Source organism: Narcine bancroftii, chromosome 5 (assembly GCF_036971445.1).
Source record: "Narcine bancroftii isolate sNarBan1 chromosome 5, sNarBan1.hap1, whole genome shotgun sequence".
NCBI classification, from domain to species: Eukaryota; Metazoa; Chordata; class Chondrichthyes; order Torpediniformes; family Narcinidae; genus Narcine; species Narcine bancroftii.
Window position 1 is genome coordinate 251,284,737 of NC_091473.1, and position 24,092 is coordinate 251,308,828.

Sequence of the window (24,092 nt, forward strand, 5' to 3'; positions counted from 1 at the left end):
CACTGTACTCCATCGACCAGACCCATACACTCACAACTTATCTAGATCCCCCTGCAAACACTTTTGGTCCTCTACACAATGCTGCGTTCAATCTAGCACCATTAGTAAACTTGGGTCTTCTCCACTGGATTCCCCTCTCCAAAGGATTTAAAGATGTAAGTCCAACCCCGATACCTGTGGCACATCACTGATGGCCACCCTGAGCAACGATCTGCCTTTTTCTGGTGAATGCTAATCCATTGGGCCTGACTCCATGCATCCGCATTCTATTTGTGGGGCACCTTGTCGAATGCCTTTTAGAAATCCAGGTAAACCACATCCACCTGTTCCTCTCTCCACTGCAGTCATTATATTCGTTAAGCACTCCATAATGAGTTCATTATGACCTGCCCTTCTGCCATCAATGTTGTGTCTGCCCAATTCCTAATTCGACCTCTCTCTCTCTCAGTTCCTTCCCTGCTTCGAGGATTTTCCCCAATTCCAGACCCTAAGTGACTTTTCTCCACAGTGGCATTACATTTAAGGTCTTCCAACCTTACTGATCACCTGTGGCCTAGTGATTACTTCAAGTGGTCTGTGAGTGGAAAGAAAAAGGTTGAGAGCCATTGGAATGTTTCTTAAAGCTTGCTGTCCTAACGAGCTTGTCCGGCAGCTCTTCCATGCACCCACCAGCGACTGTGTAAATAAAAAGTGACCCCCTCAGGTTTCTATTAAATCCACCCCCCCCCCCCACCCGCCCTTTAACCGATATTTCTCGGTTCCCCAACTCCGCTCCACTTATCTCATGCTGTCAGAACTGAACCTGATGCGATCTTCAGTGAACATCCCCTCGCCTGGGGGGCGCATTTGCCTAATTCTCTCAGCCCACAGTTACTTCGTTTCCATCCCCTTCGCCGGAGCAGGAGCGCGATCCCGACTTCGCACCAGCCCGGCGCTGGGAAACATTTCCAAGTGGCTGTGAGCTCAATATCGATCGCATCAAAGCGGGGGAGCACGGGGCACCGACGGGTTCACTCCCCGGGGGGACACGGGGCACCGACGGGTTCACTCCCCGGGGGGACACGGGGCACCGACGGGTTCACTCCCCGGGGGGACACGGGGCACCGACGGGTTCACTCCCCGGGGGGACACGGAGCACCGACGGGTTCACACCCCGGGGGGACACGGGGCACCGACGGGTTCACTCCCCGGGGGGACACGGGGCACCGACGGGTTCACTCCCCGGGGGGACACGGGGCACCGACGGGTTCACTCCCCGGGGGGACACGGGGCACCGACGGGTTCACTCCCCGGGGGGACACGGGGCACCGACGGGTTCACTCACCGGTGGACATGGTGCAAACTGCAGTCGGACGGAAAAGTTGGCGGAGTTGGAGCCCCTGTTGCTGCCGCTCGGGCACCTCCAGTTATCGCCTCCAAAGTCGCAGGAAGCGCCGGCACTTGGCACAAAGAGAAGCGGCAGAAACTACAGGAGCGGGAAGGGGTTTGGTCCAGGCAGTCACCCAAACCAAACGCCCCGGAATCTTCCAGCCTCCATCAAATGATATATGTCTGATCCCCTCTCCAAGGAATGAGGGCACATGTTCATTGCTTAGAACCTCTCCCTGCCCACTCCTCCCTCTCCCCCCCTCCCCCTCCCCCTCCCTCCTCCCCCCCTCCTCCTCCCCCCCTCCTCCTCCCTCCCCCTCCCCCTCCCCCTCCCCCTCCTCCTCCCCCTCCTCCTCCCTCCCCTCCCCCCTCCTCCTCCCTCCCCTCCCCCTCCTCCTCCTCCCCTCCCCCCTCCTCCTCCCTCCCCCTCCCTCCCCCTCCCCTCCCCCCTCCTCCCCCCCCTCCCCTCCCTCCCCTCTCCTCCTCCCTCCCCCCTCCTCCTCCTCCCCCTCCCCCCTCCTCCTCCCTCTCCCCTCCCCTCTCCCCCCTCCTCCTCCTCCCCCTCCCCCCTCCTCCTCCTCCTCCTCCCCCCCTCCTCCTCCTCCTCCTCCCCCCTCCTCCTCCCGCTCCCCCTCCTCCTCCCCTCTCTCTCCACCCCCCTCTCCTCCGGCCCCGCCTCCTCCTCTTCTTCCTCCTCCCTCACACGCACAAGACTTTGTTGTGAAATAAATTTCCTATACACAGACCTCAGCATTAAAAGGGAAGTAACCAAAGGAGACTCGAGCAGTCGTTCTGAACCTTTTACTTTCCACTCCCATCCCACTTTAAGTAATCCCTCTGCCATCGGTGCTCTGTGATTAGTAAGGGGTTGCTTAAGGTGGGATGTCGGTGGAAAGAAAAAGTTTGAGAGCCACCGTTTTAATCGTCCCTCATTGACTCATTATGTGCACGGTTTCCGAACTCCAAAGGAAATGGGCCAATGACCATTTTTCTCAAGCCAAATATTTCAGGAACAATTGGGTCTAGAGCAGTGAATCTCAGCCTTCCCTTTCCACCCACATCCCACCTTAAGCAATCCCTTACTAATCACAGAGCACGGATGGCCTAGGGATTACTTAAAGTGGGATATGAGTGGAAAGAAAAAGGTTGAAAACCACTAGTGTAGACACTGAAAAATGGGAAAAACATAGTGAAACATGAAAATCTGCAGATGCTGTGATTGTGGTAAAAACCTAGAAATGCTGTTGAAACTCAACCAGTCTCACAGTATCCATAGAGGGTATGAAGAAGAGTTCCAGCCCTAAATATTGGTTATATATCTTTACCTTCTGTGTACACTACGAGACCTGCTGTGTTCCTCCAGCATTTCTGTGTTTTTAACTGGAGAAATTTTGACAATCTATGGCTCTCCCTGGATGCTGTCTGTCCCACTGAGTTCCTCCAGAACTTTGTGTATTTCACCTTGAGATCGAAGCAGGAGATTGATCTTCCCAAGATCAAAGATCCTCTCAGTATTCCATGGGTTTCAACTCCAATGTTGGATTGGACCTGGAGGACCAGACCTCAGGCTTCTGTACCTTCTGCCCCAAGATAGCAGTGAGAAGAGGTTGTAAAAGCAGCATTATTTTACAAGGATCATTTAAGTCTCTGATAACATGAGAAAGAAACTGTCCTTGAATTGGGTGATGTGTGATCTCATACTGGTGAATCTTCTTCTCCCTGGGGTAGAGTGTAAAGGGAGTGTGTCTGGGGAGGGGTGTTCTGACCAGGGATGCTCCATGACACTGGCTGCCCTCTTGGGGCAGTACCTCACATCAGTGGACTGGAGTTCAGAGCTTGTGATGGACTTGGCTGTGTCTGCAGCCTTCTGCATTCCTGGCATCCTAAGCTTCCAAACCAGGCCTTGATGCAAACAGTCAGCATACTTTCCACCGTGCACCTGCGGAATTTCAAGTATTCGATGATATTGCCAAGTTTCCTCACACTTCTTAGAGGCGTTAGTGTGCCTTCTACACAAATTGCCTCGTTGTGCTGGATCAAGGAGAGGTCCTCCAATATGTGATTCCTGGGGGCTTGAAGGCCCTAACCCTCTGCACTACTGTCCCATCATAAAGGCAGCTGTGTGCTCCCTCAGCCTCCTCTTTCCTAAGGTCCACAATCAACTCCTTGGTCTGGATGATTTGAGAGCAAGATTGTACTGGTACTACACAATTCTTCATCTCTATTCTGTTTTCTGACTCAATCTTATTAAAACACAGAAGTCTGCAGACACTGAGGTTGAAGTAAAAACACAAAGCTAGGGAAACTCAGCAGGTCAAACAGTGTCCTTTATATAGCAAAGATGAAGGGTTCAAGGGTGTTGCCCATTCCCGGGGGGTGGGCGCGTTTACGGAGCCAGTTCTCACTCGGCTGGGCCATTTCTTCACGTTGGCGGAAGAGAAGCCGAGCGTTCCCAACTGCCCAGACAGTGCGCTCCGCCCCCCAGCCCAAACCTCTTCCCACTACAATTTGCCTGTCATTCCTGCCGCTTCTTTTTGTTTCTTTTTTTGCTATATAAAGGACACTGTTTGACCTGCTGAGTTTCTCCAGCATTGTGTCCTGACTCATTTTACCTGTTATTTGGTCAACCACAGTGAATTTATCGATTGTGTTGGAGACAAGCTTGGCTATGCAATCATGGAATTAGAAGGGATAGAGTTGAACGCTTAAGCGTGCAGCCTTGGGGTGACCCTGTATGGGATGGTCAGTGGCAGGGTGGGGTGATGTTGCCTATCCCACACTGATTGGGATCTGTCAACAAAGAAGTCAAGGATCCAGTTGTAACAGGAGCAACGGAGTCCCGGGTCCCAGAGTCTGCTTATTACATTTGCTTCTTGTGGTTGATGTGATCTAACGCAGAGCGGAGGGCCAGAGGGATGTCCTCTGGTGAATAATAACATGAACCTCTTCTGAGTCAACACATTGTGGCCATGGAGAGAACATCCATCTGCATAGAGGCAGCACTTGAGAACTGAGACTTGGGAGGTGTGGGCTGGTCTCTAGAGCTGTGGGTCCATTCCATCTAGAATAGCCATTTTGAAAGAATGGCCTTTGGTTCTAGAAACAGCAGCCAGAAGAAACATCAACTCTGTATCTATCATTAGGCCCCACTGCTGATAGACCATTTGTATTCAGAAACCATGTTAATCAAATTACACATCAAATTTATTCCTGGATGTTTATCTGTTAATTGTTTCTGTGAATTTAAGTATGCATGTATGTTGTTACCATGTTTTCTGTCTACACAATAAAAACATTAAAATTAATTGCTTTTCATCCTGTTCAGGAACAGTTGCTACCCTTCCACCATCAGAATCCTAAACAACAGACACAATCATTTAAGGACTCTTAACATTATTTATTACTATATGTTAAGGGGTAGACGGCCCAATTGTCAACGAGAATTGAGGAGCAAATCTGTAGCTGCAAGAAACATCAACTTATGGTAGAAGATTTTAACAAGGGCTGGATGCCTTGAAGTTTGTCACATGTGCTCAAGAAAGTATTCTCCAAAAATATATAGAGGAACCAACAAGAGATAGTGCAATACTGGATCTTCAATTAGGGAACGAGACAGGGCAGGTAAAAGAAGTATGTGTTAGGGGAACATTTTGTGTCCAGTGATCATAATGCCATTAGTTTCAAATTAATTATGGAGAAGGACAGACCTGGGCCTCGGGCTGAGATTCTAAACTGGAGAAAAGCCTATTTTGAGGAAATGAGAAAAGAATGAATTGGGACAAGTTGTTTTCAGGCAAGGGTGTGCGAGGAAAGTGAAGACACTCAAAGTGGACATTTTGAGAGTACAGAGTTTGTATGTTCCTGTCAGGATTAATGGCAAAGCTAACAGGCATAGGGAACCTCGGTTTTCAAGGGATAATGGGTATCTGGTTCAGAAGTAGTGTATAGCAGGTATAGGCCTCAAACAACAAATGAGGCACATGAGGAGTGTAAAAATGCAAGAAAAAACTTAAGAAGGAAATCAGGAGGGCTAAACGAAGACATGAGGTTGCTTTGGCAAACAACGTGAAGGAAAATCCTAAGGGTTTCCACAGATATATTAAAAGCAAAAGGATAATAAGAAACAAAATTGGTCCCCTTGAAGATCAGAGTGGTCGACTTTGTATAGAGCCAGAATATATTTTTTTTGCATTAATATTTACTCAGGAAACTGGCGCAGTCTTCGGAAGTGAGGAAAATAAGCAATGAGTGCATGAAACATATACATATTAAAGAGTTCTTGCTGCCTTAAAGCAAATATGGTTGGATAAATCCCCAGGGCCTGACAAGATATTCCCTTGGACCTTGAGGGAGGTTAATGTAGAAATTGCAGGGGCTCTGGCAGAAATATTTAAAATGTCCTAATCCACAGATCTGGTGCCAGAGAATTGGAGGGTAGCTCATCTTGTTTCATTGTTTAAAAAAGTAACCCAGGAAATTATAGGCCGGTGAGCCTGACATCAATAGTTAGAAAATTATTGGGAGGTGTTTTAAGAGATTGGGTATACAATTATTTGGATAACCAGAAACTGATTTGGGATAGCCAACATGGCTTTGTGTGTGATAGGCTGTGTTTATCAAATCTTATAGTTTTTCAAGGAAGTTACCAGGAACGTAGATGAAGAAAAGGCTGTGGACATTGCCTACGTGGACTTTAGTAAGGTCTTTGACAAGGTTCCATATGGGAGGTTAATCAAGAAGGTTTAGACGTTTGGTATTCATGTCGACGTGGTAAACTGGATTTGACAGAGGTAAAACAGAAATGTCCGCAGACACTGTGGCTGAAGTGAAAACACGATGCTGGAGAAGCTCAGCAGGTCAGACGGTGTCTTTTATATAGCAGAAATAATGACGCGTAGCCAACATTTCAAACTTGATCCCTTCATCAAGGCATGGAAAAATGTCAGTGGACATCCAAATGAAAAGGTAAGGGGTGGGGGGGGTGGGGAGAGGTGTGATCACAAAGGCAGAAGGTAATAGGTGGAGAAGGAAGGGAGGGCACAGCAGCAAACAAGTGGAGGGGGAAGGGCTCTGTGAATGGAGAAGGAAGGGGGTGGAGAGCTGGAGGAAAGAAGACAGAAGGATGGAAAAGAGAGAGGAAGAATGAGGAGAAGGCTAGCAGAAACTTAAGAAATCGATGTTAACGCAATCCTTGGAGGGCGCCGAGGCAGAAATTTGGTGTTGCTCCTCCAATTTATGGGTGCCGTTGGTTTGACAGCACAAGGCCATGGATAGAGATGCCAGCAAGGGAGTGGGGTGCAGAATTGAAATGATTAGTCACTGGGAGATCCCTGTCACTGATGTGAACAGAGCGAAGGTGCTCAGTGAATTGATCTCCCAATCCGTGTCCGGTCTCTCTGATGTAGAGAAGGTCACAACAGGAGCACCGGATGCAGTAGTACGAGTGAAGTGTTGCTTCCCTTGGAATGTCTGTTTAAGACCCCGAATGGTGGTGAGGAAGGAGATGTGGTGTTACACTCCCCAGCAGTAATTAGGAGGGACACAAATGAGTCAAGTTTAACACAGAATTTATTAACCAAACTAACAATAATAGAATGAACTCAATGAATTTCTAGCACGTGGTTCCCGTGCTTTGACAGCTGTCAAAATTTCCCAGTGGTAGCTTAGCACTACTACAGCTGGCAAATCCCCACTGGTAAATTCAGTCTGGTCCTCATTCAAAAAACAAAATAGTCAAGGTCCATAACAGTGGGCACAAGTGGCTACAGGGGAAGGTGCAAAGAGGGTAATTAATAGGAAGGGAGGAGTGGACAAGGGAGTCATGGAGGGAGTGATCCCTATGGAAGGCAGAGATCAGTGGAGATGTCTCTGGTGGTGGAATCAAGTTGTAGACAGTGGAAAAAGTGGATTTAACATTGGCTATTTGGAAGATGTCAAAGAATGGTAGTTGCTTCTAAGACTGGACGCCTGTGACTAGTGGTGCGTCAGGGATCGACGCTGGGACCATTGTTGTTTGCCATCTACAGCAATGATCTGGATGACAATGTGGTAAATTGGATCAACAAGTTTGCAGATGACACAAAGTTTAGAGGTGTTGTGGACAGTGAGGAAGACTTTCAAAACTTGCAGAGGCATCTGGACCAGCTGGGAAAATGGGCTGAAAAATTGCACATGAAATTTAATGCAGGCAAATGTGAGGTGTTGCATTTTGGAAGGATAAACCAAGGTAGGACATAAACAGTAATAAATGGTAGGGTACTGAGGAGTGCGGTAAAACAGAGGGATCTGGGAATACGATACATCATTCTCTAAAAGTGATGTCACAGGTGGATAGGCTTGTTAAGAGAGGTTTTAGCATGTTGGCCTTCATAAATCAAAGTATTGAGTAAAGGAGATGGGATGTTCTGGTAAAGTTGTATAAGACATTGGTGAGGCCACATTTTGAGTATTGTGTGCAATTTTAGTCACCTAACTATAGGAAAGATATCAATAAGATAGAAAGAGTGCAGAGAAGTTTGACTAGGATGTTGCCCGGACTTCAGGAACTGAGTTACAGGGAAAGGTTAAACAGGTTAGGATTTTATTCCCTGGAGCATAGAAGAATGAGAAGAGATTTGTTAGAGATATTTAAAATTATGAGGGAGATAGATGTAGTAAATGTAGGTCGGTTTTTTTCCACTGAGGGTAGATAAGATACAAACCAGAGGACATGGGTTAAGAGTGAAAGGAGAAAAGATTAGGGGAAATAAGGGGGAACTTCTTCACACAGTGAGTGGTAAGATTGTGGACCAAGCTGCCAGCTAAAGTGGTGAATGTGGGCTCAATTTTAACATTTAAGAAGAATTTGGGCAGGTACATAGATGGGAGGGGTATGGAGGGTTTTGAACTGGGTGCAGGTCAGTGAGATTAGGCAAAAAAATATGGTTTGGCATGGATTAAAAGGGCTGAAGAGGCTTGTTCCTTTGCTGTAGTGTTCTTTGGTTCTAGTTCGGTACCAAAACTGCACACAATACTCCAACTTCGGCCTCACCAATGTCTTATCCAAATTGACCATAACATCTCAACTCCTATACTCAATATTTTGATTTATGAAGGCCAATGTACCAAAATCTCTCTACTTTCAGGGAGTTATGTATCTGTATTCCCAGATCCCTCTGTTCTACCGCACTCCTCAGTGCCCTATGGGTTACCATGGATCTCCTACCTTGGTTTGTCCTTCCAAAATGCAACACCTCACACTTGTCTGCATTAAATTCCATCTGCCATTTTTCAGCCCATTTTTCCAGCTGGTTCAGACCCCTCTGTATGCTTTTAAAACCTTCTTTGCTGTCCACAACGCCTCCAAACCTGCTGGTCCAGTTCACCACATTATCCTCCAGATCATTGATATATACAACAAACACCAATGTAAATGGTCCCAACACAGATCTCTGAGGCACACCACTAGTCACAGGGCTCCAATCTGAGAAGCATCCATCCACTACCATCCTCTTTCTCCACAAAGCCAATTTCAAATCTAGTTTACAACCTCTCCTTGAATACCTAGTGCTGAACCTTCCATTGGGACCTTGTCAAAGTCCATGTAGACAACATCCACAGCCCTTCCCTTATCTACCCTCCTGGTAACCTCCTCTAAATTCCATAAGAAACATTTCAAATGGTCAGCTGTATTTTTTCCTGTGCTCTGAAGTTCCACTGTAGAATCATGGCCACAAAAACAGCCTGGCTCACCAATGCAGTATTATGGGTTATGCCCAATATTTATCCCACAATCAAGGTGACTATTCAAGAATGACCTGATCATTCCCACGTTGCTGCTTGTTTGGAACAAAATGGTTGCCATGTACAACAAAGGGTCTGAAACCAGCTGTCTTTCATTATCTGTAAAAGCTCTTTGGAAATTGACTAAGGCTGACAAGCAAGAGAGGTTGGTTTTTCTGGTGTAAGAAGTGATAACCAGAGGGTTTCTTGTTGTTCAGGTTGAAGTGTGGCACAGGTGCTGCCTTCTCTGTCACCCTCTGCAGACATCTGGAATTTTTGGCAAAGCCACAGTTTCAGAGTGCAGCAACACACAGGCAGGACAGTGCAGTTCTGTTTTTGCTAAGTGCTGCACCGTTGCCAGGTGATGAGACCACAAAGAAAATGAGGTCTTTCTGCAGAGACAAACCTTTCTGCTCACAGGCTGAGGTCGCCAGGTCCTCTCAGAGTGAACGTGAGCTGATCTCTTTGCAGAGATTGTGGAAATTACAGGATCCCCTGCTCTACTCACCATATACCTATGACTATGTGGTTCTCACACCATCTACAAATTCGCTGATGATACCATGGCAGTGGGTTGTATAAAAAGGAGCAATGAGTCAGCATACAGGAGGGAAATTGAAAACTTGACTGAATGGTGCACCAACAACAGCCTTGTACTCAATGTCACCAATGTTGACTTCAAGAAGGGAAAACCAGAGGTGTACAATCCAATGATTGTTGGGGGTTCGGTGGAGCAAATTTAACTTCTTGGGAGTCACTATCTTGGAGGATCTTTTCTGGACCCAACACACAAATGGCATTGTCAAGAAAGTATGTCAGCGCCTCTATTTCCTCAGAGGTTTGCGGAGGTTTGGAATGACACCAGAATCGCTGGCCAATTTCAAGAGGTGTGGTGGAAAGTGTGCTGACCGGCTGCGTCATTGTCTGATATGGGGACACCAATGCCCTTGGGTGTAAGGCCACGCAAAGGGTAGTGGACACAGCCCAGGATGTCATGGGTAACCATCACCACCCCCCCCCCCCCCCACATCAAGAACATCTACAGGGAAAGCTGCTGTCAGAGAGCAGCAGCAATCGTCAAGGATCCACACCACCAGCACACGCTCTGTTTTCACTGCTGCCATCAGGAAAGAGGTATATGTGCCATAGGACTCACACCACCAGGTTCAGGAACAGCTGCTCCCCCTTCACCATCAGACTCCTCAACAATAAACTCAATCAGGTACTCATTTAAGGCTCTGACTTGTGCACTCTATTGATTTTTTTCCTCTGTTTTGGAGTCAGTTTGTTTACATTTATTTATTCGCTTACACGTGTACAATGAGTCTGGATTTTTCTGCACCTCCGATAAATGGTCATTCTGCCGCGCCTGCAGGAGAAAGAATCCCAGGGCTATATGTGATGTCGTGCATGTACTCTGACAATAAATCTGAAATCTGATCCAAGGAAAAAGGGAGAGGACGGGTTCCACTGATGGGATGAATAGCCCATACCCCCATATTAGGCCAGCAGCTCATCAAACCCACACACAATCAGTGCCTTGAACATACCAAACCTCACTTGCCAAAAGTTGGTCAGCAGGTAAGGTTAGACCACAAATATTGTCACTTCCTGCTGTTCAATGACATCTGAGAGGAATTAAAGATCCCTTCATTTACATTTAGAATTATAATTTAACTCAGTCAATCTCTCTCCTGTTCAGCTCACTGATTCCCATTTGCATACAAGCCCAGTTTTATGATGCCAAACTAAACAAAATGCATGTAACCACAACAGACATTTCAGCTTCACATCCTTCCATTGGAAGGGCTCCTGCTGTCAAACCTGCTGTGCAGCTCCAGCATGCTTTTTATTCCAGCTTTGATTTTGGATTTACACATTCCCATCAGGAGCGATGCCTAAAGAGGTTATAAAGATTACATCAGCAAACATCAAGCCAAGGTTGAAGATATTTCTATTATTAAGAGCCCGAAGCACACCGAGACAGTTCCCCCATGAGAATTGGATGCTTCTTTAATGTTTATTGACCTGTTCCAATCCCACAACATATTCAGAAACTTCTCAAAGCAAAAAGACTCCATGCATCTTTTGGGGTGGGAAGGACAAGACAATACTCCCTGCTTGTTCAAAGCGTAATCCTTTAATCTCATTACAACTCCTAATGTTATCCACAGGGGGCATGGGATCAGTTTGTGATTTGTGTTGTTCTCTTTCATCACATAACTGCTGGAGTACCGAAGTCAGGCAGTGCAATGTGCAGGCTGTCCACAGGAAGAGAGGATGGATGCAGCATGCTGTGAAAAGATTTGATGCTAAGTAAACACAAAACCTGAAACAAGGCCATGCAAAAGTGCAACAGGTCCACTGTAATATGAAAGGGGAAAGATACAGAACATTTTGTGGGTCAGGGAAGAAGGAATGCCCATCCAAGGAATCAATACACCACCAACATTCCCATTTTTAACTGATCTTCCCCTGAATCACAAACTTTTCTGCTACTTCTATAGAAAAGTTTCCGTTGTGCATTGGATACTTCTCATTCAAACCCTGCCTTTTGGGCTTATTTTCACCCAAATCAATAGTGAATGAGTGGAATTCTCTGCCCAATTAAAGGGGTTGCTTCACTGAATGGGTAGATAGATTTTTGAATAATAGGGGCAATAAGGGTGATGGGGAACAAGCCAAAAAGTGGAGCTGAATCCATAGCCAGATCAGCCATGATCTTATTGAATGGTGAAGCAGGCTCGACGGGCAGGATGGCCGACTCCTGCTCCAGTTTCTTATATTCTTCTGTTCAAATACTTCCAAAGGAACACACTGTGAGTGAAATTCTTTTGCATGTCCTAAGGTTTCAATCAACCCATTAAACATATTAATATTTCTTGCAGATTAGACGCCTGTTTATATCTATAAAGTCAGGCCGAGGTTACAAAACAGTAGTAGCAACACGTTTTCTGAATTAACACGTCACCTGGAGATGCTTGACAGAAGCTGAAGAACTTTCTTCATTGAAAATACAGAAGAGTTAACTATTCAAATTGTTGTGCATTTGAGCACCGATGCTCTCTGGGAGGATGGTTACTCCGAGTGATTTTGGCAGCTGTAATGGATCTGTTGTGTTCATTCATAACACTCAACAAGAGGTTTATTTAAAAAGATCATGGTCCTACGTTCTGTGGCTTTCTCCACAATGGTACTGTAGGGGTTTCTTCATCAGAAGCCCTGCAGAGGTTCAAGAAGACAACTCAATACCACCTTCCTCAAGGGTAATTAGGGATGAGGCATAAATGTCAAAAATTCTATATATTATTGGGACAAAAAAATGCAATGTCAGAAGCCTAATTTCTAACCATCTTTACATTGAGGGTGGTACCTCTAACTGGAATTTTGTCAAGCAAATCTTCAACCAGACAGTTGTGTTCAGAGAAGCAGAGAAACAGCTTCTTCCCACAGGCAGTGAACTGAACTGCTAATATTAACCCTCCGAGACTCTTCTATTTATTAAACAATATTTATTTTCATATATGTATATTCTTAGGTAACGCATAGTTTCTCTGTACATGTGTTACGTCTGGATGTGCGCATGTTTTTGCACCGGGGACCAGAGAACACGGTTTGGCCGGGTTGTACTTGTCCAATCGGATGGTGATAAAACTGGGGGAGAAAAAGGTTCAGTTACTATAAAAAGCTGAAATAATCCAGATGAATTAATCGTAAGTTTCATTTCAACAGGTTTGTTCCAACCCACTTATTAAAGAATGTTTACTTGGAAAGCGAATTTTGACCCATTTGAAGAGGGAATGTTGTGCCGGCTTTGAGTATTGCGTGGAACAATAAAATGTTCACATCATATTGGAAACATTTTCATTCACGTATTCCATATGAAACTCACCAGCTATAATAATAGGCAGTGATTGAAGAGTGACATGCAAAAGGTGCCTGGTGCCAGAGCACAGGGCCAGTGCACCAGCAGGTTCACTGACATGATGCTGGATGGACTCACATCAATTCCCACTGAGTTAGGGATCGGAAATGGAAATGACTATCTGAGCCCAACAAGAATATCTACATTTGTAAATGTGTAAAAGAAAGGCATTTCATTGATTGCTTTTTTTTTCTCTTCCTTTTAGATGATCTTGGTTTTTTTTTTCTTTTTGGCTTCTGATGTATTAATTCTGCTTAAATTGTTAGTGTGTGTTTGCCTGTAAAACTGCATCAAGTAAGGTTTTCATAGCACCTCTACGTTGTGCTGACATAGATAACAATAGACTTTCATACATTTACTCAACAACCATTGCCAGGGTTATTGCTTTAGATTAATTTTTTTATTGTCATGTAATAAATAAAAGCAGTATATAATTTTGCCGTAAGGCAAACAGAGAGTTGCCATGAGAATTGGTCGGTGCATCTCTCTCTCCTCTCTCTCTTTGGCTTGGCTTTGTGGACGAAGATTTATGGAGGGGTAGGTCCACGTCGGCTGCAGCCTCGTTGGTGACTGACAAGTCCGAGGCGGGACAGGCAGGCACAGTTGCAGCGGTTGCAAGGGAAAATTGGTGCGTTGGGGTTGGGTATTGGGTTTTTCCTCCTTTGTCTTTTGTCAGTGAGGTGGGCTCTGCGGTCTTCTTCAAAGGAGGTGGCTGCCCGCCGAACTGTGAGGCGCCAAGATGCACGGTTGGAGGGGAGATCAGCCCACTGGCGGTGCATCTAACAAAAGGAGAAAGACAAGGAAAAGAGAGTCCCTTCAGAGACAATGAGTGTCCATGGATTTGTCTCCATTGACAGCCCGGGCTCCAGATCCAAACTGCGAATACAACCAGGAAGCGCCCGAGAACCTTTGGGAGCCGTTCTTGGCCTCAACACCCTCTTGAATCCTGGTTTTGATACCTGGCTCCCACGAGGCAGTCTCCAGTAGCCCGCAGCCTGTGTGGGTCCTTGAGCCACTGATTCAACCCCCCCCCCCTGCCCCCCCGCAGTGGTCACCTTGGGGGAGGGGGAATGTTTTCCGTTTCTGGTGCCCTGAGCCTGCAACCCCTGGTGGTCCACTACAGTAACAGGATCAGGGTCTATCCTACTGTATTACAGACTGTGGCAGTGCTGCCATTTTATATTTCTCTCAAAAAAATCACTAATCTGCAGCTCTGGCAGAGAGCAAAATCTCAGAACCAGGTCCATATAGGGGCACACCCAATTTCAAATCTTTCTGGATCCAGGAAGCTACAACATTTTGGTTACACACCTATTCTTGCAGAAAAACTCTCTCTAATAAATGCCATGTATTCTGTAAAAAAATGGGGGGGGGGTGTTATGTAAATATAAGCAACACACTGTGTTTTATTCTCATTCTGTAATGGACATCTGAACTGCACAAACCTAAATAAAGCCACTTCTGTGCAATTGTAATTCCGAAGTACCGTTTACAATAGTTATTCAGTAACCACAGTGGCTCAGCTTTGTCTTTGAATTTGAAGGTGGCGGCATAGGAAGATTGTGTAAGACATTAGCCTCTTTTAAACTGCAGCACCAGGGTAGACCTCCTGGGACCCAGGTGCGATTACTGGGGCAAAGGTGCTGGAAGCACCTTTTAAGTTGCAGGGGGATCCCACCCCCGCAATGATGTGTCATGTACTCACCAGAAGTACTGCCGGGTGTTCGGATGCTGGCTGCCTGGTGATGTCCACGCAAGCGCTGACATCACCAGAAGCGGGTCCGCCATTTTCAAATCACATGTGGACACGACCTTGGTAAGTTTAACTGGGTTCCCTGACTGCCTCTGAGGTAAGTCAGGAACCTGGTTGGATTCCAACAGAGTTGACCTGGTCAGACAGACCCTTTCTAACTGCCGCATAACTGGGGCGCTAACCGGCAAATTGCCTGGTTAACTCATATTACACGGCAATTTGAAAGGGCCTTGATTCCACAGGGTTTTTTTTCCCCTCCCTCTGGGATTTTGTGACATCCTTGACACATTTACAGGGCAAAGAAAGAAAAACCTTTTTTGGGTGCATATAATGAAAACAGAACTTTGATTTTGATATGCATGTTGTGTTTTGCAGAGAGTTTGGGCTATTACTCCAATTTTTAATTTGCCATTGGATGTCAATTCTAGATCTTTACAAGCAGTAAAACAGAAGGTGGAGAAATTCTCAAAATAAACTGAACATTTCTAACTACCATTTTGCAGCATACACAATATTAAGGTGAAAACTGAAATGGTGTCATTTTAAAAATATTACTTTTGAACTATTTATTTGAGCAAGTGATAAAGGATTTTGGGTGGGGAGATTATTGTGAATTGGCATGAAAGATTTTCATTTTTGGAGATTATTTTTCATATTGAAGCATTGATTCACTTTAGAATTGAGGATGTATGTTGGAAAAAGATTGCAAACATGTCCCCCCAGTGAAGAGGAGGGAACCACCTGAGAGGAAGAGCAGAGGAAAAGGCCCCTCATCTGACTCCTCTGGATTGAACACGAAGCCAAAGTGAAACTAAAACTCTCCACATGATATTTTTTAATTCTCTCATTTACTTGGCCCTGTGCAATGTCTCCCACAGATGAAATTTTAAATTTAAATTTAGATACGAAGTCAGTAACTGGACCTACCAGCCCATGAGCCTGTGCTCCCCAAATACCCTAAATAACCTACAATCCCCGTACACTTTGACGGGTGGGAGAAGACCGGGGCACCTGGAGAAAACTCACACAGACTCGGGGAGAACGTACAAACTCCTTACAGACAGCGCTGGATTTGAACCCATGCCGCTGGCGCTGTAATAGAGTTGGACTTTGCTGCACTGTAGACATTTCAGGGCCAGTGGTTTGTGGATGAGCTTTAGAGAAGACATTTTGAACTGTTATTTATTTCATGATCTGTTTTGGGTCAAGAATTAAATAGTTTACCCCAAAAAACCATTGATTCATCAGATTTAAAGAGAATGGTGATGATGTTGAGGTTGGATTACTGACTAATCGGAAATTACTTGGACTAACACTCCAGAGACCCAAATTAAATCCCACCACACAACATGAGATGTAAATTCAGTTCATAATATGGAATTTGAACCACAAATAGTGTTAGGTGATAATGATGTCAAAAATTGACTTAAAATCCAGTTCCAAACCCACTCTTTTTGGTTGACTTATAATGGTGAAGCAAGCTACTCATTCACCAAGGGGCAATTCGAGATGGGCAATACATTGGTATCAATTATTGGTGAGTCATTAAAAAGAAAATTAAGACTAAAAATTAACCGATGTACAGTCAAGATATGAATATACTTGATTTATTCAAATCACTGACAGAATATTTCCTCGTTATTTGGATCTGAATTGGAGAACTCAAACATTCACATTCAGTAACTTACTTTAAATGCAACAGTTAAAAACTTTAGATTGAATCCTACAATGTGAGATGATTTTTTTTTTCTGTTAACCTTCCCCATTTTACGCCTAGATTGATCATCCTTGAGATTGCTTGGGAGCTTCACCGAGATATTAATAATTTCCACAATGCCAAAAGATACCCCTCAAAAAAAAATCACCTTGAGCAAGGTGCCAAAAGGCAGAATTGTTCTCCAGTCAATAAATCATAGACCTGAGTACAGAAAGATTTAAAAATAAACTTTAGGTTTCAGAGCTGCAAATTCGTGAGCATCGAAGTAATCTCCAGGGTGGCTATTGTAAAGCTGAAATCAGAAAAAAAATATCAAGGAGGTTGTAGCAATGTGAGAACCAAGAAATCGTTAGAACAAGAAACAGAGAACAAGGCTTCACGATTAGTGAAGCAGGTAGCATAACGCCATTGACCCAGGTTCAAATCCGCAACCGTCTGTAAGGAGTTTGTAAGTTCTCCTCGTGACCTACTTGGGTGTCCTCCAGGTGCTCCAGTTTCCTCCCATGTTCCAGAGGCATTCGGATCGATACATTAATTAGTCACATGGATGTACTTGAGAGGCAGATGCACATGAGCCAGAGGGCTGTTACCATGCTGTATTTTGAAACTAAAAAGTTTAAAAAAAAACGTTTCTACATATTTGTCAAAGATTCAAAATGTACATGAAGGCATTCACCATTTGGATGCTTGTACTCCCTTCCATACAAGACCTGGTACCTTTCAACTTTTTATTGCTATCATTTTACTGCAAGTGTTTTACTAGTACCTTTTGTGTTTTACTTATTTTACCAGTGTTAAGTCCAATAGTGCAGTAGCAATAACTAGATTCCAACAACTACACAGTCAAAGCAAGAACACAACCCTGACTCCAGTTTAAATAGGGAAACAATTGTACACAACAGGTTAAATGTCCTGTAATTCTACACTTAAACGTCAACTTTAAATGGTGCTGAATGCTAACGCACACTTTTCACGTGTAACTGCAGGAAATGAGGCACCAACATGTTCCAATGGGATGATGTGTAATGCACACCATGAAAAGTTGGAGGGACTCAATGGGCCAGGCAGCATCACAGTCAGTCAGGACGTATATCGAGACTTGATAATCAAGATCCTGACCTGAAACGATGACCGATCATTACTTTCGACAGATTCAGATTTTAGATTTATTGTCCGAATACATACATATCACATACAACCGAGATTCTTTTGACTGCAGGTGAGGCAGAATTACCGCTTATTGGTAAAGTACTGCCTGACTTCGCAAGGACCATCCAGACTCTCGTTTGCTCAAGATTCCAGCATCTGCAGCACTGATGTGCAATGCATTCTGCCTGTTTGAATTATAAATCCTTCACGCCAGGAGGAAACTGGCACAAGACCGTCTCACAGCACCACTTTAATGCTTTACATGCAAACGTTGGGTTGTTTGGTACAGTAACTAATGTCTTCAATGTGACTTCAGTCTTACTCAGTTGTGGGTGACACTGAACTGTCCAACATAGGCACTCAGACATTAGGGAGAGGGAACAAGTCCCCTGCATCCTCACACACAGCTCTGTGGCATGTTTAGCGCAGTTATTACAGCGCCAGTGATCGAATCTAGTGCTGTCTGTAAAGAGTTTGTAGGTTCTCCCCATATCTGTGTGGATTTTCCCCAGGGGTTCCAGTTTCCTCCCACCATTCGAAACGCACTGGAGGTTGTGGGTTCATTGGATGTAATTGGGTCACATGGACTTGTGGGTTGAAATGGCCTGTAACCATGCCATATGTCTAAATTTAAAATAAATGTAAAAATTTTTAAATTTAAGAATAGTAAAGCTCATTCAGGAGTAGATATTTTGATTTTATGAATGCAATTACTTTGATCCAATACAAATATTTCCTTGGAGTAAATATTAGCCCCTTTTTCATTGTCCCAGGAATGAACTTGGAATTTACTGGGAAAGGGTCCATTGGAAAAGGAACATTGTCTGAATGCTGATGTCAAAGGACGTTATTTCATGCCAGGAATTAACCACCCCTACCCATATCCTTGACATTTGCTGTTGTTGGCCATGCTGATAAAACCATTGCAAAATCACCTGTTTCCAGCTGAAGGTAGAACACTCCAATCCTCGGGGATGAGTGTCTTCAGAGGAAAAGCAATTAGTGTCCCAGTTAAGGGTGGCCCAGTGGAAATGGCAAAAAGGGCTTCCTACCCCAGGACACTGCCCAGCCAATTAACTGGGATACCAGCGGAAAAGGGGCTATTGTCACCAAAAGGCACCCTAGTTGCCAAATACAAAATTGGATGATCTAACACGTTACAGTTAAGCAGGCATCAATCCAGGATTAAAAGGCCAGCAACTGCAATTTATCAAAGGAGAAACACACAGGAACACAATGTAAGAGTGTTAGTTTTCCTAATTGCAAGCAAGGTGATCCGGGAGTGGTTACTGGGAAGAGGCTTGTGCTACTGCACTTGATCTCCACACAGCACACAGGGAGAAAAGTTCAAGAACAAAGTCAATGGCTGAGACAACGCATCCAACATAATTTTAAGAAGTCCCCTCGGATGAAGAGAACTCCTGCAAAATGAAGATCGCTTCAGACTTTTTGGCAATACCACTAACAAGTAATTCACCAGGGGTCAAAAAGGTCTTTCTGCCAGTCATTGCCTTTCAGCCAGTCATTGCCCTTCTGCCAGTCATTGCCTTTCTGCCAGTCATTGCCCTTCTGCCAGTCATTGCCTTTCAGCCAGCCATTGCCCTTCTGCCAGTCATTGCCCTTCTGCCAGTCATTGCCCTTCTGCCAGTCATTGCCCTTCTGCCAGTCATTCCCTTTCTGCCAGTCATTGCCTTTCAGCCAGTCATTAAAATGGAAGCGCAACAGGCACCATTCATACAATTTAACAGACAATTTTATGTTTTCTATCCATGAACACTACTTCAAATGTTACAAAGTTAAAGGCACGCTCATTCATTTTATGGATTCTTTAATGTTAAAAGTTTGGATTTAATTCATGTATCAAGGGAATATTTGTACATTCAATGTTCCTGCTTCAAATTTGATGACCAAAAATTGAACTCAGCTGTCTAGTGGTTTGATATAGTGTAAAAGTAAAATTTAAACAAGTATGTGTGTGGAATATAGCAAAGACATCTTTTCCTAACATCTGCATTTGTGATTTCAAGCTTTATTTTAAGTTTCTGGCCTCAGGATCAACTTCTAACTAATGTTTAATAACCAGGAAATGGAAGCAGAATACTAGAAATATTCCTTTGTTTATGACGCCTGTCGTGAGGCTGTGTTTGATTTCACTGTGAATAACAGAGAGTGTTGTCTCCACCAAACAACTTGACTCAATCTACATCAGTAGTTCTGAACTTTTCACTGATGGGAAATGGTGTTGAAAGCAGTATGACCCACATTAAAATCTATGGGGTTGGGGCTCATGGGAGCTGAATAATTAACTTTTTAACATTTTGTGACTTTTTAAAAACCAGCCTCAGACCTTCACAGAACCTCTTAAACAGACACTTAAAAGATGACACTTTTGCACTGTTTTTTTCCCTCTGTACCCTGCACCATTTGACTTAATTGTAACACTACTCCATACACTATTGTTTATTTATTAATATTGCACTACCTGCTTCATGATTTGACTTGCCTGGATAGCATGCAAAACAAAGCTTTTGACTGTGTCTCAGCACAGTCAACCAATCAATCACCTATACATTTGGTTTAAGAATGGTTCTGATAAGCTTTACACAGAATTCTCCCTTTGATTTCTCCAATTCAGTTCTTTAGGTTTCTCTCCTAAAGGCAGCAAGTCACCACCATCGACACCAGTGAATCTCTCGAACCTGGTGCAGTGACAACCTCTTGCGTCAATGTCAGCCATATGCAAATACCCACACCAAACCAAAGCTACTCATTCATTTCAATTGGGCTCCCTGACTAACTATGGGCAGAAAAAATAAGTCCAACTGGGTTGGTCCCTTCCAATTCCCTCCTTCCAACTTCAGTAAAACAAATCAGAACTGAACAAGTATAACTCTTTCTTTCCATGGCATCACCCTAAATAGCAAGAACTACAGCTTAAATTCATACTCATGATGTTGTTTTACTTCATACGAGAAAACACAAGTTTTCTATTTTTATGCCAAAACCCAATGATAATCAATTCCATAACTGCATTCTGTAAAAGAATGGCAAGGAGTTTAAACAGTGGAGTGATTTAAGATCAATCCAAACTTGAAATATACAGAGAGTGTCGAAGCTGGCAGAAAAGAGAGCAACATTAAAATGTAAGTTCCTGAATTGTTGTCTGATTGTATGGTTCCTAGTAAGATTTCTATGATTGGTGGAGTTCCTGGATTTGTGGACAAATCAAGACTAAAGGACCATCATCTTAAAGAGAGAGCTAAGATAGTCAGTAATGATATGAGGAAACATTTCAAAGGGTTAGTGGAACTGCTTTTCCCGCAGACCTGTTGAGAATGCCTAGCCCAATAATGAGAGATACCGAACCAACTGGATGTCATCTAAATTAATTGGGGTCCAGCTCAAAGGGCAGAACTGTCTTCTTCTCTTTGTATGTCATCAGAAATTACTGTAGAGGGCAGGGAAGAATGTGAGAAATTACAGGACAAAAGCACAATGTAAAATAAACTGAACTCCCTATCTGGGAAGTCAGCCAATGAACATGCAGTTGATTTCCAGGTCCACTCAGAGGGTGGTCCCTATCTGGAACAAGGAAGTTGGAGAAGCAGGCACAATTAAGGCATTCAAAAGATATTTGGAGAGATCTTGGATAGGAGGAGTTCATAAAGTTATGGACCAAATACAGATAAATGGCACCAGCCCAGAATGCCAAGTGATTGAATGCCATGATTGACCCAAAGGGTCTGTTCCTTCCTGTCTGGCTCTATCACTCCTAATGAATAACCACTAATTAATTTTGATAAGTTTTTCAAAGATTGGAACAAAGAATTTGTTTAAAATGATGTGCTTGAAAGCGAGAGTAAAATAAATATCTTTGATGTTTTGGTTGCAAAGGTTTTACTTATGCATGGAATCGATAAGCCCAATGCACTGTTTCAAAAGGAATGACCAAGTAGTAAAATTACTTTCATGGAAAGTAGGTGTAAATGATGGACTTTTTTTGTCTACTCAAAAGTATGTAGTGGTTGGAATGATTTTCCACATGAGAGCGCAATGGTTCTAATAGTCATTCAGAAGGCAAGGAGGTGTCCAGACTGGAAGACATTCAAGGAATAGGGCAAACGGACGTAACACTGGAGTCAGGGATAAGCAGAACTCGATTACAAAGATGACTTTATCGTCTCTGATGTTGGGCTGACAAACATCTACTTGTAAAAGGAAGCCACAACATTTGCCACAGGTTCCAAGTCTCCAACCTCAGAGAGGCTGAGTGATGGGTGGACAAGAGAAGACTGCTGCATACCTGCAGCAGAGGCAATTGCCTGGAGTTGAGAACCTCATGCTTTCTTTTGAGGACAAAGCCAATCTCAGCAAGGAGTCTTTTTTAAACGCTCCCTGGATATGGGTTGGGAGGAGTTGGTTACATTTGTTAAGGTGACATCCAGCTGCCCTGAGACTGCCGCTTTTTATGAAAGATTGAGGCATGCAACTTTAAAGAGCATTGATTTGACCATGTAAATTGATACTGGAATCACGACTGTAATTCATATAAAAATAATATCCACAGATGAACGATTTCTTGAGCAAACGACGAAAAGGTGGAGGGTCATCCGGGAGTAGAAATGGTCAGTCATTGTTTTGGGTCAGGATTGAGTCCCTCCAGCTTTACACTGCTTGCTCGTCATTGCAGCATCTGCCTCTTTAAAGAATTTATGGTATTCAATTGCACTACTTGCTTGGCTATGTTTATCTTTGTATACCTCAATAGTATTGCCAAACTAGCTGGAATTTCAACTCTAGACCTATGGGGTGCTTGTCCAAAACTAAAGACCAAAAAACCTTTTGTAACTTCAGTGTTTGTGTCTTTAACTTTAAACAATGTTCTTATATTTCTCTCTCAGCCATCTTCATCGCCTTCTCCAAATAGATCGACTATGATCAACAAACCTTCACCATCTTCCTCCAGTTGAAACCACCACAAGTTATTTCTTCTCCCATTGAATCCACACTGTCACACACAATGCCCTCTCTTCTCCCCATCTTCTATTCTGTTTGAATTCTAACCTTTCTCCATTCTGATGGAAGGCCATTGACACGAAACATTGTCTCTGTTCTATTTCCACTGGAGTTGCCTGACCTCCTGATAAAACTTTACATACAGGAAACAGCCACTTGGCTCATTGCACTTGTACCAGGTCTTTGAAGAGCAATTTTAAAAAAGAACAGCCCCATCTCTCCTCTTTCACCAGCAAGTTTTTCCTTTACATTCAATCTTCAAATAAAAGTTAACATTGAGTCTGCTTCCTCCTTTCAAGAGCCAATTCCAGATCAAAACATTTCTTGTGTTCTTAACAAAAATGCTGTGCTGTGCTCTGGGGAGCTCCTGATCATAATTCCTCCTGAGTAACCCTCTTTACAGCTATTAGAAGCACGAAATCCAACCCAAAGACCAGGTGGAGTCGACATTGCAAATGACAGGCAGTTCTGCAATTATACAAACAGCATGAGCAGCAAAATAAAATAGACATTAAGTGATAAATGAGTGTCACTTCTACAAAAATAACTTGGTAAAGCAAGAACATCTAAAGCCCCACCCTTACCAACATCTTAAATTGCATACGCATGTTAATGCATCTTGATATCCTCTGTACATTGCATATACAAGTGAAGTGGCCCTAGTGTCTGTCCCTACAAATTAGGAGGAAAGCCGAATGTTAACTGGCTGTTCTGGCTATTCTGCCGCTCCTCAGTCCTCGGTGCACTTTCACGTGCTTCGATAAGTGGTCACTGCGCGCAAACTTCTTCTCGCAGATGTGGCACTGATAGGGCTTCACTCCTGAGTGGGAGCGCAAATGCCTGGACAACTCATCCGATCGAGAAAATCTGGAAGATTTCAGAAAGGTGCAAATTAACAAAGAGTTCCTCAGGCAATGTGATGGCCAAGCAGAATCGACAGTGGCCAGCTTCCCTGCCTAAAAGGAAAAATCTACTTATATTTGAAACAGACTTTCTCCCACAGTAGCAAATATCAGAAGACATCGGTTTAAGGTGAGTTGAGGAAAGTTTAGGGGTGACCTCAGAAGTGGGTGGCATGGTTAGCGCGACGCAGTAAGGTGTTTGTTCTTTCTGCCCGTGCCTGTGTGGGTTTCCTCCCACCGTTCAAAATGTACTGGGGTTGTAGGTTAATTTGATGTAACTGGGCCTGAAGCACTGTTCCCTCTGAGCTGGGCACATGTGTGCAGGCACACTTGTTTTGCAATCAGCGCACAAGGGAAATTAACGTGCGCGCAAAAGATGAGTTCCCTAAAATAATGTAGTAATTAATCATTATACTTATTGAAAATAATCTCTTAGCTAACTGTTTCTGTTAACTGAGTGACAAATACGTATGTTATTCTGAGCACCTTCATGTCAATATT

The 24,092-nt window shown here is 43.9% G+C and overlaps 2 protein-coding genes across 6 annotated transcripts in view; both read right to left on the minus strand.

The window, feature by feature from the left end:
• LOC138765191 (AMP deaminase 2-like) overlaps positions 1-1,599 on the minus strand; it is a 132,363-nt gene extending 130,764 nt beyond the window's left edge. The window contains exon 1 of the mRNA XM_069942114.1: positions 1,325-1,599. Coding sequence (XP_069798215.1) covers positions 1,325-1,334 — 10 coding nt within the window. The 5' untranslated portion in view covers positions 1,335-1,599. The remainder of the gene's footprint in view (positions 1-1,324) is intronic.
• A 469-nt stretch (positions 1,600-2,068) lies between these two features.
• The window catches only part of LOC138765192 (Krueppel-like factor 15), a 54,730-nt gene continuing 32,706 nt past the window's right edge, over positions 2,069-24,092 (minus strand). The window contains exons 3-4 of one of the 5 annotated variants that reach the window (XR_011358519.1): positions 12,101-12,351; positions 2,069-11,027 (exon numbers count right to left, since the gene is read on the minus strand). Coding sequence is in view for 4 of the 5 variants with exons in the window: in XM_069942115.1 (XP_069798216.1) it covers positions 13,461-13,833 (373 nt within the window). In the remaining variant the exon portion in view is untranslated. Of the gene's footprint in view, positions 11,028-12,098; positions 12,352-13,324; positions 13,834-16,400; positions 23,557-24,092 lie in introns of those variants that run through there. The other 4 variants (XM_069942118.1, XM_069942117.1, XM_069942115.1 and 1 more) reach the window with 4 other exon arrangements.